Below are 18,290 nucleotides of genomic sequence, written 5' to 3' on the forward strand. Positions count from 1 at the left end.
CTGCGGGGAGCCGGGTTCCTTCCCTGGGGCGGGGGGGGAGAAGCGGGGTTCACCCCTCCGCCGTGGCGGGCTGGAGCAAGGGGGGAGCTGGTCCCGCCGTGGGGGTCACCCGTCCCCTCTGCTCTCCCCGCAGGCGCCGGGCTGGGGACCGTGTCCCTCTGGGGCAGCCTCCTGCTCGCTGCCGGCCTTGCCCTCGACGCAGCACCGCAAAGCTGCAACTGCACGGAGCGCATGGACTTCCAGGCTTTCCAGGAGGCTCCGCTCCCCGAGAGCTGCTGCCTCAACTTCACCAGCTCCAACATCACCCGCCTGGACTGGGGCACGCTGGTAGGGGTGCGGGGGCTGCGGGAGCTCTACCTCTCGCACTGCAGCATCACGGATATCAGCAACGCGCAGGGAGTCCCCCCTGCCTTGGAGATCTTGCACTTAAGTCACAACCTGCTGGAAAGTCTCCCTGGAAGCTTTCTGGAAGATGCCCCTAATTTGAGGGTCCTTTATCTGGACAGCAACCAGCTCCAGGAGCTGCCCAATTCCTTCCTGAAAGCATCGACCCAGGTCCAGGAGGTCTACCTGGGTTTCAACGCCCTGACCTTCCTTCCCGCCAGCCTCCTGAAACCATCTCTGCTCCAGCTCCAGCTCTCCAACAACAGCTGGGACTGCAGCTGTGCTTTGCTCAGCAACCTGGAGGGTTGGCCCAGCCTGGCTGCTGAGGTCATCTGCCACACACCGGAGCAGTACCATGGCGTGGACCTCCAGAGCATCCCTCGTGAGGAGCTGTGCCGCTCGCACAGCCTCACCGCCCTCTTCATCTGCCTGCCCTCTCTCCTCATCCTCGCCAGCATCACCTGGTGCTTCTGCAGGCGGAAGAGAAAGACCAACTACAGCCTCCAGAGCAGGTCCCAGAGCCACCCGGCCACGGCAGAGAGGGGCAATGCGCCGGTGCCTGCAGAGCCCCACCACTACGTCCCCTACGAGCTGCCTGCTGCCCCACCTGAGACTGAGAAGAAGGTGCTGCTGGGGAGCCAGGTCCTGCTCCAGCCCTCTGCGGACCTGCTGGAGAGTGGCAGAGACCTCTACGAGGAGGTGGAGATTCAGGTGGGATCCCCCAGCAGTTCCCAGGTGCCAACCCATAAAGGGCAGTGGGCCACGGGGCTGGGCCAGCAGGAGGACACCGCGGCACCGAGGGCAGAGGAGCTGGGGGGTAGCGAGCCAGAGGTGGACACTGTCAGCGTGAGCGAAGTCCTGAAGGACTCTGCTGACCGGGAAAAGATCTACATGAGTCAGTCGACCGACTATTACAACCTGGTACCTGGCATCGAGCTGGAGGACTCAGACAATCTGGAGTATGAGAACATCGACCTGCACTGATGGCAGGACTCAGGCTGTGTCTGGGACACACCGGGAGGATGGCAGGGGCTGGGCAGTAGTGAAAGCCAGCAGAGCAGGAGAGGCATGAGCTGTCCTGCCATGGCTTACAGTGGATGCTTGCAAAGCTGCACCCCCAAATTCCCATCCCTTCCCCTGCGCTACCAGTGCACCCCTTGCTGGGCATGGGGTGCCATGTGCAACAGCTGGGCATGGGGTGCGAGGGTGCTTCAGGCACTGAGGACCCTGCCACAGGCTGGCGGCATTTGGGGACACGAGGGCCGGCAGTGCCCGAGGAAGGACATGGAGAGGAGGTGGGAGCTGGTTTTGGGGACCAGGTGACAATACTGTGTGTGCCAGACCCACTGACTGGGGACTCCATCCTCTCTTGCTGGAGCCAGATGGCATCTGGCACGGACCTGCTGCTCCCCAGCCTGCAGAGAAGAGGGTCTGGGGACATGAAAAGGGACTGGCTCTGCCTACGTGGTCTATGGGGGGTGTCACACATGGACGGGGTGCCCTGGGCACCCTGGGCTTGGCAGCAGGAGCCTGGGGTGGCCCTGCCTGCTGCCCACCCCACATCCCGCCATGTCCCACCATGTGGCACAGAGGCTTGAAACAGCTGGTGCACATGTGCGGCTGCACACCCTGGGGGCGCGAGTGGGTCTGCGAGGTGCACACACACACACACACACACGCAGGGAGGCACTGGAGGGGGCCCCTTGCAGATTCCCCTGCCTGATGTACCGCCAAGCCCCGTAGGATCCAGCTCTCAATAAGAAATAAATCATTTTACTCCTGGCAGTGTGGCTCCCTCCCTGTGTCTGTATGGTGTGGGGTGGTGGGGAGCTGACCGATGGGACGTGGGGGAGCGCAGTGATGGGGGGCTTCACTTCTACCCCATCTCCCTTCCCATGCCCTGGGTGATGCCCCAGCATGGCTCTTGTCCAGCAGCCCCGGGGCTGCTTTGCCTGCCCGGTGGCGCAGAGCTGGGCACTGGCTGAGGGTGAGCAAAGCCTCTGCCTTGCACCGTGATTTACAGCCTGGCTGGGGAAGGTGTCAACCTGCTGTAAACTCCGAGGTTCCCAGCCAGGTCAGGGACTCGCGGGGTTCCTGGCAACGGGGCAAAGGCTGGGGGTGCTGTAAATCACTGCCCCTGCACAGGCACCCCCCCAGCGAGTCTCACCCATGGGTGCTCCAGCCCTTCTCCAGGGATGGCGGGATACAGGCATCCTTGAGCCTTGTTCCCCCTGCCCAGGAAGACATTTCCCAGGCTGGAAGCCCCAGCAGCCACCCCGCTCCACACTGGAGCCGTCCTGGGCCTGGCCTAGGCACTGTGCCCGGGCAGGAAGGGAGGGAGCCAGGCAGGGCAGGACGCGGCGCTCCGGCCGGCAAAGGAAGCGGCGTTTCCTGTGGAGCGCGGTGTGGCCTCCGGCAGCCCACGGTGGGACGAGCCACGGGCCCCGGCAGTGCTCAGTCCCAGCCCCAGCGTGGGTCGGGGACAAGGACGGGATGATGTCTCGCTGTCACTCACAGATGTTTCCCACTGATTTATGTCCTGCTGGAACTTTTCCCTTCCTGCTCCCTCCCAGGCCCTGAGAAAGTGGCCCGGTGCCAGCCTTTAATATGCCTCCATCACTCCCTGCCAGGTATTGCAGCCAGGACATCCCGGTGTGCCCCAGCTCATGCCATCCCCGAGTCCCCCCCCGGGGACACGGAGGGACCAGGACCTCCCACAGTGCCAAGGCAGGACAGGCAGGGGTCAGCCAGCCGTCCCCAGGAGCTGCCACCTGACCCACGGCCGCAGGCGCTGCCTGGCGCTGGCAGCGAGGACTTGGGCAGCGACAGGCGCCTTTTTTCACCCGTGCTCCAGAAATATCCCCCAGCCCGCCCTGTGTGCCGGCTCTGCCCACGCACCCTGGGGTCCCGTTCCCAGGAGCAATGAAACTCTCAGTCCTTCCCCCTCTTTCTCACGGACCCTAAATTCAGCTGCCGTGACTGCAAAGGGTAACAACCCAAACCGCCCTGCTGGGTCCTGCCCAGCTCCAGCACTTGCAGTCCCCACCAAAATCTCCAGCCGTGGCCAGTGGCAGGGAGGTGTGACTGACCTGGAGTTCCCTGTTCCTTGCCTCTGACAGCCCCAATCCATCATGGGGAGGGCTTGGCCGTGTGGACCCATGCTGGGGTATTTAGGTGGAAGAGGCACCAGCAGGAGAGGAAGGTGCAGGCAGGGAGCAGGCAGCGGCTGCAGCAGGCGTGGGAAGGGCAGGGCGGCTGTGTGGGCGATCCTGTTGATGGGCCATAGTGCCTGGCGTGGGAGTGAGCGTGCATCCCCAGGCCCTGCAGCCTGGACAGCAGTGGGAACCCCAGTCGTCCCCAGTTTAGCTGGAAGCCAGCGAGAGAAGGATTCTTCTGCTGAGGCGTGGGGCTGAGCCACGATGACCATCTCCTACACGCTGAAAGTCGCCAACTCCCGTTTCGGGGGTTTCTCCAAGCTGCTGTTCCGCTGGAAAGGCAGCATCTACAAGCTGTTGTACAAGGAGTTCATCGTCTTCGTGGTGCTGTACGCCCTGCTCAGCCTCATCTACCGGTGAGTAGGGTTGGTGTGTTGCCACTGGTTGTGTCCCTCCCTGCTGAGCCACTGGGACATGTAGAGATGCCCCATTGCCCAGGGGACTCCCCCAGGGAGGGTGGGTGTGGGCAGGGGAGGGCAAGGAGAAGGGGATTGAGGCCATGGCTTTTTGTGGAGGTCCGAGGCAGCACTCCAGTCCCACCACTTGCCCCTGACCCCATTGCACATCCATTGCAGGCAGCTGCTGACCGAGGAGCAGAAGCGCCTCTATACCAAAGTAGCTCAATACTGCAACCGCTCCACGGATCTCATCCCCATGTCGTTCGTCCTAGGTATGGGTCCCTCCCCTGAACTTGGGAGTTGGGTTCCCCTGCTCGCCCCAGTGCTGGCAGCTTGAGGATGCCCCCACTACCCATCCTGGCCCCATGTCAAAACATCCCTTGGTCACCATCAGATGGGGAATGGAGGAGCCTGGTGCCCCAGGGGTGGCACTTGGCTCCCAGACCCACCGAGTGCAGCTCCATGGCCCTGGGGATGCCAGCAGGAGGCTGTGATTTCCCCTGGCCCACTCTGCACCCTCCTCCCCGTGCCCAGGAAAGGGGCACCTTATCTACAAGAGATGGCTGTCCTGCCCTGTGCCACCCGTGCCCAGGACAGGGAAGAGCTGGGGACATCCTCACCTCCATCCCTGGGGAGGGCAGCCTGAAGGGAAGCACAATTTCCCAGCCACAGAGAAATCTGTCACCCCTGGAAACATGGCCACTTTCCTGGCACAGGCTCATCCTTGCCCCAACCCACCACCCGGTTGCGCTGAGCCCCCCACGTGCTATCTGTTGGTGCAGGTTTTTATGTCACCCTGATCGTGAACCGGTGGTGGGCCCAGTACACCAGCATCCCCCTGCCCGACCAGCTCATGTGCGTCATCTCCAGCAATGTCCACGGCAAGGACGAGAGGGGCCGGATCCTGCGGCGCACCCTCATCCGCTACGCCAACCTGTCAGCAGTCCTCATCCTGCGCTCCGTCAGCACCAGGGTGCTCAAGCGCTTCCCCACCATGGACCACGTGGTGGAAGCGGGTGAGGAGCTAAGCCCTGGGAGTGATGGCTTGCAATGTGGGGTGAGAGTTGGGGGCCACAGACATGTCATCGTCACCAGGAGGGTGTGCTGGGGGCCAGGGATCCTTGCAAGCATCCCTGCCCCAAACTGCCCTGCACACGGGGTGGCATCCTTTCACAGATGTTCGCCCCCAAAGACCCCCATGTCCCCTCTGTCCAGAGCCCGTCTGGGGCTGCAGTTTCACCTGGAAAACCCTGCGTTCCCACTGGGGACAGTCCCCAAAAGGGCTCTCCCCCACTGACACTGGGGCTGTGGCACTGAGTCTCTGCCCCACTGCAGGCTTCATGACACAGGACGAGTGCAAGAAGTTTGAGAGCCTCCACTCCGACTTCAACAAGTACTGGATCCCCTGCGTGTGGTTCACCAACCTGGCGGCCCAGGCCAGGCGGGATGGCCGCATCCGCGACGACGTGGCCCTCCGCCTGCTCATGGATGTGAGTCGGTGCTGGGTGTGCGGGGGGGACCAGGCACCACAGGGGGGCTTGTGCAAAGCCTGGGTCACCCGTCCTTGTCCTCTGTGCCCAGGAGCTGAATCTCTACCGGGCCAAGTGCAGCATGTTGTTCCATTACGACTGGATCAGCATCCCGCTGGTGTACACGCAGGTGGGTATCCATGCACCCCATGGGCTCCCCTGAGCCCAGATCCCAGCTCCTTCCACTCCACAATGGCAGAGGAGCCCCACAGCCTCCTCCCTGCACCCCAACGGGGAGCACTTTATCCCCCTTCCTAAAAGCACTTTACTCCCTCATTGAATTTGGTGCCAGAGCCGGTATGGCCGCTGGTTCACAGCCCTGCAGGGATGTGCAGGAGCACAGGGCAGTGGGGCAGCAGGGTTTAGCCTCAAGCCCATGAGAGCATCAGCGACCAGCAGAGCCTCTCGCATCCTCACTGCTCCTGTACCGAGTATCATCCTTGGCTGCCACCCTCACCGCCAGCTGACCCCTGCTCCCGGCAGGTGGTCACCATTGCCGTCTACTCCTTCTTCGCCTTCTGCCTCATTGGGCGGCAGTTCCTGGAGCCGCTGGAGCCCGGGCAGGAGGGGGACCTGGATATGTACGTCCCCCTCTCCACCCTCCTCCAGTTCTTCTTCTATGCCGGCTGGCTGAAGGTGAGACATGGCCAGGCAGCTGGGCTTTGCTTGATGGGCTGGGGGTGGCCAGCTGGCCCTGACCACCCCCCTGGGCTGTGGGGATGGCTGGTCCAGGGCATGACACCAGCCACGTCACTGCTAGCTGCCCCTGGGGACATGTCCTTTGGGCCCAGCCATCACACCAGGGCACCACAGAGCTCCAGGTCTGCACATTTCATGTGCCACATGGGTGCACCAAGGGATGGAGAGCCCTGTGGGAAGGTGTCCCTGTCCCTGCTCCCTTGTCTTACCTGGTCCCCTCCCTCCCCAGGTTGCAGAGCAGATCATTAACCCCTTTGGAGAAGACGACGATGACTTTGAGACCAACAAGCTGATAGACAGGAACTTGCAGGTGGGTCCTGCCCCAGGCTGACGTTGTGTGGGGCTGCTGCCATTGGGGCACAGGGACATCCCTGCCCCTTGGCAGTGGGACCTGTGCCCTGCTGGTCCCCTGCCCTGCTCCTGCCCACGCAGGTCCTTGTCCAAAATATATTCCCACGCAGGGAAGCAGGGCTGCACCTTGTCCCTCCATATGTCTGCTCCCCACGGCAGGGTCAGCACCCCCCCAAGGGACACTCAGTAACCTTGCACCACTGCTTAGACCCTCACCTTCAAGAAAAGCGTTCAAAAGGGGGAAACCCCAAATGCAGCCAGGAGCCAGGCCCGGAGCCTCCCTGGCCCCTTGAAGATCACAGCCCTCCCCCTGCCAGGTTGGCACCGGGAGCAGCATCTGCAGCCACTGGTCCTGCTCATGTCCTTGCAAAGCCACCCCTGTCCCCTGCTTTTGCCATGGCCAGGTGTCCCTGCTCTCCGTGGATGACATGTACCAGAACCTGCCCCCCGCTGTGAAGGACAAATACTGGAACGAGTCCACAGCTCAGCCCCCCTACACCATGGCCACAGCTGCTGAGACCTTGAAGCCCTCGTTCCTGGGCTCCACCTTTGACATGCGGTGAGTGCACGGCACAGCCCTGGGGCTGGAGAAAAAGAGGGTGAGCGCTTTAGGGTAGCAATAGCACAAGTAGGCTTGTCCCCCCCTGGGCCCAATTACAGTGAGCAAACGGCAAATCCCCTCTGGGAGTGCATTGACCTGCCCCTGTGGGGCCTGGGGGCTGCACTGGGTGATGGATGAGCCGCAGGGGCAGGGATGTGGCCTCCCGGAGCGGCTCCCTGCTTGCAAATGCATTGGGATGGAGGCGGTGAGTGGTCCTGGGCATCCCTGGGGAGGATGGCAGCCTGACCCATCACCCTGCCGTGCTCCCCCAGCATGTGCGAGGATGCGGAGCAGAGCCAGCCGGCAGAGGCCTCGCCGAGCTTACCGCGCATCCAGACGCCTCTGCTCAGCCGCTTCTTCGCTGCTGCGTCCCCCGCCATCAGCATCAAAAACTTCGGCCGGGGCAGCCGAGGTCACCCCCACCTGCGGCGTCCCCGGGCGGATGGCAGCTTCCCCTCCCCTTACCCCAACCGCTCCGAGGACCCCGAGTCGGTGGCCCGCATCGAGGAGGAAGAGACGGAGGATGAGGAGAGACGGGCCAGTGAGCCCACCATGCCTGGCAGTTGCCCGGGGGGGACGTGGCCACCCGAGGCCTCTGAAACACAGAGAAAGGATCTGCTGCTGATCCAGGTGAAGGCACCGTCCAGCGACAGCATTGGGGCTGACCCACCAGAGTCCTGGAAGCCCTGAGGCTGCCCCAAAAGCACCCCTTTCCTGGGGGCAGAAGAGCTGCCCTCACCCCAAAGCACCACCACTGCCAGCCACAAAGCTCCCTGTCCCCAGCCACCCCCCTCAGACCCCCTGTCCAGAAGCAGGACATTGCCAGGTCTTTTGCCACCAGCCCCAAGCCAAGATGTGTCCCCAGGTTGATGGGAAGATGCGGGTGGGTTTGGGATTGGGCAGACAGCCTTCAACACTAGCTGTTCACCCCAAACCTGCAGGATTTAGCTCATCTGTGTGATGATGTTGCCAACTTGCAGCTGGCCAGGCTCACTCCCTGCTCCCATGGCCCAGCACATGGGACAGGGGACAGCCCAGACCACAAGCAAGGGAGGGGATGAGGGCATTAGTCTTGCAGAAAACCAACACCATGATGGGGATGTCCCCTCAATATTAATAAAGCTATTGCCAACCTCAGCTTTGAGGTTATTCCTTCTCAGAGTGAATCATCCCCAGCAGTGAGACAGCAGGGACATCACATTTATTCAAAAAGTGGGTGAATTCAGATATTTTTCAAGGAATGCCCACGTTCTCCTAGGGCAAAAAGGACACAGACCCAGGGACTGACACCAGTGATGGTTGTGAGGTATTAAACCAAGTGATGCAGCCAGAAAAAAAACAGAAAGATGCTTTCAGCCCCTGTAGAAGAATTCCTGCACTCAGACAAACATGTTTCCCCTGACAATATTAGCAGAACTGTTAAAAAATTCCCTTTCCTGCAAGCCCCTCTTTCCCAAAGCCATCTTTCCTTTAAAGCTCCCATCTGCCCCCAGCAAGCCAGCCCCACTCCTCCTCCGCTACCCTCCGGGCCACTGCTGGACCTGTTAAAGTGTGACCACGAGGTCATTTTCTGGGTTGGACCATGTCCTGTGAAAACACTCCAAAGTTAATACCACATGGAGCTGAGAGAGCCACTCAACAGCAAGGAGCTGCACTCAGAATGAGTGACCTCACTTGGGTTTCGCTGCTGACTGCTCATGGTATGAAAAGTAACTTTTTTAAAATTCAGCCCTCACACCTATGTGCAGAGGTGGGTAAGGTCTTTAGACTATGCTTTGGCACCTCAAAAACGTAGCCAGACTAAAGCTGTGCTTAACCCCAGCCCCTGCCCATCTCTTTCTGGCTCAGTGCCTGGCAGGCTTGCCTCCTCCCAGACAGGTAAATCCCTGTGCACACCCACGGGGCTATGCCAAGGCCAGACCAGAGATGAGACATCCTGCGGCCAAGCTCCACGAGGTCCCGCAGGCTGGGCCACCGTGGGAGCCAGGTGCCACACGCCCCTGGCCAGCTGCCACCGTCCCGTTCCCATGTCACACCTACAGCGCGGCTGCGGTGGGCGATAGGTGCCACTTTCGTTCCCATGGGCTATTGCCCTTGGCAGCTGCGTTTTTCAGAGCAGTAACTTTATAAGCAGCGTGCATTGATGAATTGGCCATAACCCTGCTCATCAGGGGCCAGGTTTACAGCTCCTGCTCTGACACCAAGTTGGCACTTGCTCCACAAGCCTTGGTTTCTCCATCTGTACAAAGTCCCCCAGAAACACCCTGAATCCTGTTTGAGCTCTGCGGAGGGCGAGGGGAAAGAAGAAATATGCAGAGGAAGCAGCCATGACGCATCCCTCCCAAGTGCCCTTTATCGCCTCTGCCCCACCTCTCTGGAAAGCAGGCGTTGCTGGAGAGCAGGGAAAGTTTACCCCAGATCACTATGGAGAAGGAACGTGCTTGTGCAAACATTCCGCCCAGCCAGGGACTCCCAGTTGCACTAGGTGGGCACGGCTCTGTTCGCAGTGCCCACACGAGCGGAGACCCAAGCTGCAAGGCAGTGCCAACGCCTGCCCACCACGGCGTAACCGTGCTGCTGCAGCCATCCGGGCAACAGGTACCATTTCCTGATGGGGTTGCTGTGTCTCACCCACCCTCAGCTCCCTGCCAGCAAGGCAGGATGAACCCACGCTGCCCAGGACACCGCTAGCACCTCCTGCTGCCACACAGGGCAGCCGGGGCAGAGTGCCACAGGAAAAACACAAAAACCCACCAAGCACAAGCTCTTTGTGGGGCAGAGAGTCTGCATTTTAAGGCACTAGAGACATGGGTCTCACCATAGCTCTGCTTGGTGATTACGGACCATCTCCTTCAGTTCAGAGCTAAAAATGAACTGGAATTCAGTGAAGCTGGGGCTGCAGGTAGCCTGCCTCGCAGCAGAGTGCACCTATGGATAAATGAGGCTTTCGTAAAAATATAAAAGTGGGGTGAAACATGCAGTGTGTCCACATGGCAGATGTAAGATGTGCGAGTCTGGCCTGTGCCCACAGCGCCAGGACCAGCCCTTAGATGGGCTCCCAGCTTCACCCTAGTTACCTGCTGTCCTGGTTTTGGGTGGGATAGAGTTAATTGTCTTCCGACTAGCTGGTATTGTGCTGTGGTTTTGAGTTAGGTATGAGAAGAATGTTGATAACACACTGATGTTTTCCATTGTTGCTAAGTAATGTTTAGTCCAAAGTCAAGGACTTTTCAGCTTCTCATGCCCAGCCAGCAAGAAGGCTGGAGGGGAACAAGAAGTTGGGAGGGGACACAGCCAGGACGGCTGACCCAAACTGGCCAAAGGGGTATTCCATACCATGTGATGTCATGGCCAGGATATAAACTGGGGGGACTGGAGCTGGGAAGGGGGGAAATCACTGCTTGGGAACTGACTGGGCATCAGCTGGCAAGTGGTGAGCAATTGCATTGTGCATTACTTGTTTTGTATATTCCAATCCTTTTATTATTAGTAATTTTATTATTATTAGTTTCTTCTGTTCTATTAAACTGTTCTTATCTCAACCCACAAGTTTTACCTTTTCTTTTCTAATTCTCTCCCCTATCCCACTGGGTGGGAGGGGAAGTGAGTGAGCAGCTGCGTGGTGCTTAGTTGCTGACTGCGGTTAAACCATGACACCTGCACAAAGTATTTGGCAACTAGATGCAGAGATCCATCACGCCGGCTTTCTTAAAAGACATCAGCCCCAAGGAATGACATCACATGCCCCACAACATCCGGAAAAGCTTTTGTTCACCACAGCTTTCCAATCCCACCACAAGTGACAGGGCAGAAAGCTGGAGTTTGTACCCAGCTTTCGAAAGGGACAGACCATGATGAGAGACTGGCCCTTCTGCTAGAAGGAATTTATCTTGCACTGGAATGAGACCAAGGAGGTCAGGGGAAGACCAGCTGGTCATTGAGCAGTGCAGCCAAGTTCAGTTAAAAGAAGATACCGGATCCTGAAGGCAATCGTACAGCCAGGCAGGAAACACCAAGCGATGGCAAAAGGGGCTGCTGGCTCAAACCACAGGATGTGAGCATGTGTGATCTGCAAAGAGGAGGCAGGAGGTACCAGCTGCAGAGGCCAAAGGTGTAAGAAACCATTTTTCAGCCAAATGTAGCACAAACGCAGTCTAAGACACAAACTGCTGCAGCTGCAGAGCTGCTCCCCGGACAGCCCTCTCCTGAAGCAGTGGGACCTCTTTCCCCACTGACCTCACTCCAACACCCCAAATGCGGCGTGTGCTGACCTAACACACCACAGAAGAAGGGGGACGCGTGCCCAGCCAGACTCTGGCAGTTCCCAGAAAGCCAGAACTCTCAATGGAGGTGGGCATTTGCACCTTCCTCCTGCTCGCAGGTTTCCAGTACTGGAAATTCTCCACTTGAGCCAAGTCTGACAACACTTTTCCACACCCACTTGGTCCATTAAGTCACTGTCCTAGAACCCAGGGAGATGTTTTAGTCGAGAGCATGTAGGATCAGAGCTTGTCTGAAGACAAAAAGCGCTCAGGATTCCAGGAGAGATCCTTCTTCCTTCATATTTTACAGGCAGCAGGAGCTACGCAAGCCCCCTCCACCCTGCACACACAAATGAGCACACAACCCCTTTACTGTAGTAGACTCTTGGTTTTATTCGTTCTCTCAGCAGAATAGTTTTTATTCATTTGCCTTTTCTGGCCTTGATCTTCCTCAAGTAGAACTCTAATTCTTTGCCTTCCAACACGTAGCCATCGGCTCGGCCACACTGTCCAGGTCTGGAGGCAATGCAGGCTGCAACAAGAAGTCATCCAATTAAAGAAGTTTAATAATTCACCTCCCCAGTATATACACAAAATGAAATAAACGCTGTAGGCAGTCTCTCTGCAAAAGCAGAGACGAGCAAGTTATCAGTAATAGACACACCAGTTTATGTGCTGGCTTCAGTACCTCCCCCTAAGGTACCGTGCTCTTGAACCTGCTCTGCTGGACTGAGTCCCTAATGAAGTCCTCTTCAGATCTCCAAACTGTCATCGCTCAAGTTCAGTAGCAGAACTGGACAAAGATCTCATCACCAGAAGACTTCAGAACACTGAACTATTCCTCAGAACTTGAAACTGGTCAAAGCTGTTACAAGTTTGTGGGACATTTTCCTGACACACAGTGCAGACCACAGGTCTTTGCTCATTTTGCAAGTTTTGAGGGCCACTATTTTTCTCAAAGGCCAACCAGGAATGATCAACTCCAGGAGCCTGGCTGGGACATGTACCAGTTCAAGCTCCAGCAACAGATTTCCTCTTCCTGCCAGAAGTGGTGTGACTCCAGAGAAGATAAAAGAACAAGTTACGTTTAAGACCCAGAAGATACCCCTGCAGATATGGAGAACACCCCATCACTTTCACCCTGCAGCTAGCTCTGCTCTGGCACACTGTTCGTGCCCCAACTCCCTTATCCTCACCCACATGAGTGCTGCCAGGGACTCACCAAGCAGCTTTCCTTGCTGGAACTGCTCCTCAAGAATACTTGCTATCTTGGCATTCTTCTTTCGCTCATCATATTTTTTCTGGATCTTCTTTGAACGCTTCTTGTTCAAGATTTCCTCCTCTTCAGGAGTCTAAAAACAAGACCGTAAGTTTAAGACAAGATTAAGCACATGGCCGCCTTCTCCTAGAGCAGGTGGTCTCCACTAACATCAAGGAGACCCTTGTATTCTCAGTGCTGTACTGTGTTTCCCAAGTCAAACCTTCTAGAAGTACAAATATGTCCACCTCACAGAACCAGGTGCTGTTTCACTTTGGAGGCCAAGAAATGCCATGTTGCTAACTAGTCACTGCTGACAACAAAGCACAGTGCCCTAGGGAAGGGTGCTCTTCGACAAATGATATTGCAAAGGTTTCCCTGATGAATTAATCCTCCTCCAGAAAAGTGAATACTCTCCCTCTCCAGACATGACAGCACTTGGGTGTGGTGCAAGTCCTGGCAGACAGGTTTACGAGCTCTCCCCGTGCTTCTGAACTGCACAGCGCTCAGCTAAAAGTGCTCTGTTTTTAATGCAAGACGACCTAAAGCTGAGTGCTACACATAAGGGTTTAAATACCTTCTAGCAGTCTGGGGTTTGGATCTTAACAAAATTAAAAGGCAATGGGTCTGGATAGTTTAAAGGCACTTAAAAGCAAGCTGAAGTTTAGTTTGCAATCTACAAGCTTATCATCAAAGCAATCATTCCCCAGCACTAGGACCTGACCTGCAAAGTCCTCCTCAGCACCATAAAGTGTCATCGTTCTCCCTTCAGTAGCAGAACTGGACAAAAGTATCATCATTAGAAGACCAAAGGGATCGATAGGCAGGTCCTTGTGTACAAACAGGTGCAATGCCTCAGAGAGAGCTCCATGGTACTGAACATTCCATTAACAGAGCCAGACTTATCCTGGGAACTGACAGGAATGTCACCCAGACAACCAACGTTATCACTGGTGGGTACTCAACCCTATTCTGGCAGGCACTGTCCACTCCCAATGGCTAACTGCCTCTAGCAGGGCAGACTCTACTTTTGACAAGGTGTCAAAATGACAACATCAATCCCAGACACACCAGTTTGGCGCCCTTCTTGCGTCCAAGGGGCAAGGCATAGTGGGCTTCGTACCACTGCCGGTACGGGGTGCTGTCAATGAGAACGATGCAATTCTTCACCAGGGTCTTTGTCCGCACCAGTTCATTGTTTGAAGCATTGTAGACGACATCGATGATTCTGGTCTTGCGAGTGCAGCCTTTCAAAAGAAGAGTATGAATTCAAACCTACAGGGATCAGACAACTGAGAAGACAAGTCCACAGCATTTCACGCACCCCCTCAAACCATCTCACACTCATCACCCCCTCAAATGTCCTGCAGCTTCCCTGGCATCAAATTAAATTTAACTGAGAGATCATCTAATTTTCCATCAGTCCAACTTTCTGTTGCTAGGACAGAAGCCTACAACTGGAAACCAATTCACCCCAAGTGAAAAAAATGGGATCTGTGGTCAAGCTGGAACTCATCTCAAATAAGACTAAGCAATGCTAATAAACTTCTGAAAGATACCTCAGCAGATGTGTATTGGGTTTGCGTGGCAAGGTTTTGGTAGCAGGGGGGCTACAGGGGTGGCTTCTGTGAGAAGCTGCTAGAAGCTTCCCCTATGTCCAATAGAGCCAATGTCAGGCGGCTCCAAGACAGATCCGCTGCCAGCCAAGGCTGAGCCCATCAGTGATGATGGTAGTGCCTCTGTAATAACATATTTAAGAAGGCAAAATAAGTTGCTGTGGCACAGAAACTGCAGCTGGAGAGAGGAGTAAGGACATGTAAGACAAACAACCCTGCAGACCCCAAGGTCAGTGTAGAAGGAGGGGGAGGAGATGCTCCAGGCACCAGAGCAGAGATTCCCCTGCAGCCTGTGGGGAAGACCATGGTGAGGCAGGCTGTCCCCCTGCAGCCCAGGGAGGTCCATGGTGGAGCAGATATCCACCTGCAGCCCAGGGAGGACCCCATGCCGGAGCAGGTGGATGCCTGAAGGAGGCTGTGACCCCATGGGAAGCCTGTGCTGGAGCAGGCTCCTGGCAGGACCTGCAGATCTGTGGAGAAAGGAGCCCATGGAGCAGGTTTTCTGGCAGGTGTGACCCCGTGGAGGACCCACATTGGAGCAGTGTGCTTCTGAAGGACTGCACGCTGTGGAAGGGACCCACGCTGGAGCAGTTTGTGAAGAACTGCAGCCCGTGGGAAGGACCCACATTGGAGAAGTTCATGGAGGACTGTCTCCTGTGGGAGGGACCACATGCTGGAGCAGGGGAAGAGTGTGATGAGTTCTGCCCCTGAGGAGGGTGAAGCGGCAGAAATAATGTGTGATGAACTGACCGTAAACCCCATTCCCCGTCCCCCTGCGCCACTGGGGGGGGTAGGCAGAGAATTCGGGACTGAAGTTGTGCCTGGGAAGAAGGGTGGGGTGGGGGGAAGATGTTTTAAGATTTGGTTTTATTTCTCATTACCCTACTCTGGTTTGATTGGTTATAAATTAGTTAATTTTCCCCAAGTCGAGTCTGTTTTGCCCATGACAGTCATTAGTTGAGTGATCTCTCCCTGTCCTCATCTCAACCCACAAGCCTTTTGTTCTATTTTCTCTCCCCTGTCCGGCTGACGGGGGAAGCGATAGAGCAGCTGCGTGGTGCTTAGTTGCTGGTTGGGGTTAAACCATGACAAGATACCAACTAACATTGCACACAAGGATCAACCCCACATGTAGAATTACTGAATTAAGCCGTGTTGAACAGGACTGCTCTGCAACACATACTAGAAATTATTTTTATAGGATGAGGGTTTATGAGTAAATTGAGAGGGGAAGCTGGTGTTTTCACCCTTCCAAGACCCACCTGAAGCATTCAGTCTCAGCTACTAGATTTGACTGTTAGCAGTTGCCTGCTCTGGAGACACAGCCCTCCAAGTATGCAAAGGCCAGGCACAAGATGGGTTTTCTCCTCTTTGCTCATGCACCTCATCCTTGTTCTGCAAGGTAGGCTCAGTCCCTTCACTTCTGTAATAACGCCTATAAATGACAGCACTTATCACAGCATGGACAACACTTTGTGATCACTGAGGAGAAAGCATATCCTTTCTCCCTCACACCACGCTGCCCACTGAAACACCACCTCACTGCTGACTTTACCATCGCACTGAGTAACACTGAACAGGCCCAGGCTCGAGTCATATGGTTTTCAGTTCGTAATTCAGAGAAACCCCACCTTGCTCAGGGGAAACACTGTAGACTCTCCTCCCACTTCTGTGCTTCCCGCTTTTGCTTAGCGAAACAAGAGTATGAAGTAAAGTGCACCTGCTAGGATTTTTCTGAGAAGGCACGGCCCTAGGACAAAATCCTCAACACCTTTCTCTCTTGTACAAGACCGCCTTTTAGTTAAGTGTTCATTCATAAACAGAACAAGTTGCATTTATGAAGAACTACCCATGTTTAGGTTTTCTGCCCCTCTGTAGTACTCCCCCAGTAGAAAGGTAAGATGAGCACATCACTCAGTGTAACTACGACACTCCAATCACTGTGAACTTAGCAGACATCCAAGTCTCCTAAGGCCATGTAAGGTCAAAGTTATCATCACGATGCATGCTGCTTCAGACCCAGTACTGCAAGCTCTGTGATTTTCAAACCCAGCCTACAAATCCACACTTGCATCATCATCATCCCTCTACTCTGCAGCAGTAGCAGAGACCAGCACAGCTGTAACAGAATTTTCCCTTCCAACACATCAGGCTTACGATACACTTACATTCCGATCCCCAGGAGAAGTTGCCAACATCCAACCGAAGGGCACGGTACTTCTTATTTCCACCACGAACCCTCACTGTATGAATTCGGCGTGGGCCAATCTACAGCCAGAAACAAACACCAGGGTGTCGTTGGTGCTGGAATGCTGCACAGCTCACACAGGAGCCCAGCCAAGTCCTAAGCTCAAAGGCAATGTGGTCAGTGTAACTATGACAAACCCCAGCATCGGCAGATACGGTAAGTGACCAGAACGGTCTGTTGCATCTACCTAAGGTGAAAATTTCATCACTCCAATTGCCTCTTACTGCAAAAACGTATCACTGCTTTCCATAGGCATAAAGAAAAGTACCACATCTTAAAGAAGCAGTGACAGATACTTAACCACTCACAAAACACAACACATATTTAAGCCTCCAACAGCACACAACCAGCAACCCGGGTGTCTGTAAACACAACTACTGACCACCCTCCCCAAATCACCCACCTTAGTGTTGGCAGGAGGTCGCCCCAACTCATACTTCCTCTTCTTGTGGTAAGGCTTCCTCTTGCCCCCAGTCTTGCGACGCTTATGCCAGTTGTCCCTGGAGATACCTGAATGGAGAGCAGTGTGGTCAGAGGATTGCACAGAGTCCACCTGGCCACGGCACGGGGAAACGGTTCTGAGTCCTCAGCTCTCCAAGGTTGGTATCCGCACAGTGCACTCAGCCTTATGCAGCAGTTAGAGAAGCTTCATCATTGATACTCAGACCCACCTCAACCTCCTCCCTTCCAGCAGGACCGTGCAAGGCAGATAGACTCCCTCCACTCTGTCTGACGGGTGTCCCTTTGGGAAGCAGCCTCTCAACCTACCTCATGTGCTGGGCACGCTATGGCAAGTGCCCCATCCCAAGCCACGAGGCACACTACAGCAGACACCCTACGCTATCGGCGGGGTCTGGTAGGTCCTCCATGGGAAGGGACCCCCATCCCACCTGCACGCTGAGCCCTTACGAGAGGCACCCCAACAAAACCCTGCTTCTGCCCAGCCCACTGGGTCCCCCACAGGGACCATCTCCCCAGCGCCCCCCGCCAAGCCCCCGCCAACCAGCTCCTTCACAAAGTCACCCCCCACCCCTCCTGCTCGGTCCCCTAGAAAGGCGTCTCACCTCATCCGCAGGGTTCCCTGCGGAAAACGCCGAGAGCGAGCTCAGCGCTCGGGGCCCGCAGCAAGGCAGGGCAAAGCAAGGCCGTCCACCTCCACCCCCACCCCCCCACCGTCGCCATGTTGGGCCTGGGCACCCTCCCCCCACCAGCAGCTCGGCGCCGTCGCGGCCGCCCCCAATAGCGGGCGGTGCGGGCTGGCGGCACCCCCCGCTGTTACCCGGTAAGGGACAGGGACGGGCAGCGGCGGCGCGGCGAGCAGATGGCGGCGGATGGCGGCCGGGCCCCGCGGCGGCCGAACTCACCCATGGTGCCGCACCGGCGCAAAGAGGAGGGGCGGAGCCTCACGGGGCGGCTTGGCGGGGCGAGCTCTCGCGAGGCAGTGACGTCACCGCGGCGGCACCGCGGGGCGCGCGCCGTTGCCTGGCGACGCGGCGGCGGTGAGGGGAGACGGTGGGGGTCGGCGGCGGCCGGTGCCGAGTCTCAGCCTGTGTCATCAGCGCCGGGGCTGCTCCGCCGGGGCACCAGCGGCCCCGGGCTCCAGTCCGCGGCCCCGGGAGGGAAGGGAGCGTTGTCGGGGGTTTGTCTGTCGCAGGTCCGGCCCTCCTGCCCCGCGGGTCACCTCACCAACGCCTCCGGGCTGGGCCCGGGGCCGGCATCCCGCGGCGGG

General features: G+C 56.9%; 2 protein-coding genes across 4 annotated transcripts; one reads left to right on the forward strand and one right to left on the reverse strand.

Annotated features, from left to right (window-relative positions):
* Positions 1-3,803: 3,803 nt before the first annotated feature.
* BEST4 (bestrophin 4) lies at positions 3,804-7,867 on the forward strand. Its single transcript, XM_010582726.1, has 9 exons — positions 3,804-3,955; positions 4,175-4,269; positions 4,780-5,013; positions 5,333-5,487; positions 5,579-5,656; positions 6,010-6,162; positions 6,455-6,535; positions 6,981-7,135; positions 7,450-7,867. The coding sequence occupies exons 1-9, from the start codon at positions 3,804-3,806 to the stop codon at positions 7,865-7,867; spliced, it is 1,521 nt and encodes a 506-aa protein (XP_010581028.1).
* A 3,940-nt stretch (positions 7,868-11,807) lies between these two features.
* Positions 11,808-18,008, reverse strand: RPS8 (ribosomal protein S8). 3 transcript variants are annotated; one of them, XR_775319.1, is made up of 7 exons: positions 17,926-18,008; positions 16,965-17,071; positions 16,482-16,581; positions 13,769-13,944; positions 12,662-12,791; positions 12,104-12,487; positions 11,880-11,971 (listed from the first exon to the last, which is right to left on the reverse strand). XR_775319.1 is itself a non-coding variant. In XM_010582475.1 (6 exons), the coding sequence occupies exons 1-6, from the start codon at positions 17,927-17,929 to the stop codon at positions 11,862-11,864; spliced, it is 627 nt and encodes a 208-aa protein (XP_010580777.1). In that variant the 5' UTR covers positions 17,930-18,008; the 3' UTR covers positions 11,808-11,861. The 3 variants fall into 3 exon arrangements, 1 of the variants encoding a protein (XP_010580777.1); XR_775318.1 differs by having other exon boundaries at positions 12,104-12,496; XM_010582475.1 differs by lacking the exon at positions 12,104-12,487 and having other exon boundaries at positions 11,808-11,971.
* Positions 18,009-18,290: the final 282 nt, after the last annotated feature.

This window comes from Haliaeetus leucocephalus, unplaced genomic scaffold, assembly GCF_000737465.1.
Source record: "Haliaeetus leucocephalus isolate CR32 unplaced genomic scaffold, Haliaeetus_leucocephalus-4.0 Scaffold848, whole genome shotgun sequence".
NCBI classification, from domain to species: Eukaryota; Metazoa; Chordata; class Aves; order Accipitriformes; family Accipitridae; genus Haliaeetus; species Haliaeetus leucocephalus.

Excerpts from the sequence above, each read along its gene's own strand:
- BEST4 (XM_010582726.1), top strand. The coding sequence starts at position 3,804 with ATGACCATCTCCTACACGCTGAAAGTCGCCAACTCCCGTTTCGGGGGT. Across the intron at positions 3,956-4,174 it reads CTGCTCAGCCTCATCTACCG|GCAGCTGCTGACCGAGGAGC; the intron begins GTGAGTAGGGTT and ends CATCCATTGCAG. Across the intron at positions 5,657-6,009 it reads TCCCGCTGGTGTACACGCAG|GTGGTCACCATTGCCGTCTA; the intron begins GTGGGTATCCAT and ends TGCTCCCGGCAG.
- RPS8 (XM_010582475.1), bottom strand. Across the intron at positions 13,945-16,481 it reads CTTCTCCTGGGGATCGGAAT|GCTGCACTCGCAAGACCAGA; the intron begins GTAAGTGTATCG and ends TTCTTTTGAAAG. Across the intron at positions 12,792-13,768 it reads GCAAGAAGGGCGCCAAACTG|ACTCCTGAAGAGGAGGAAAT; the intron begins GTGTGTCTGGGA and ends TCTTGTTTTTAG.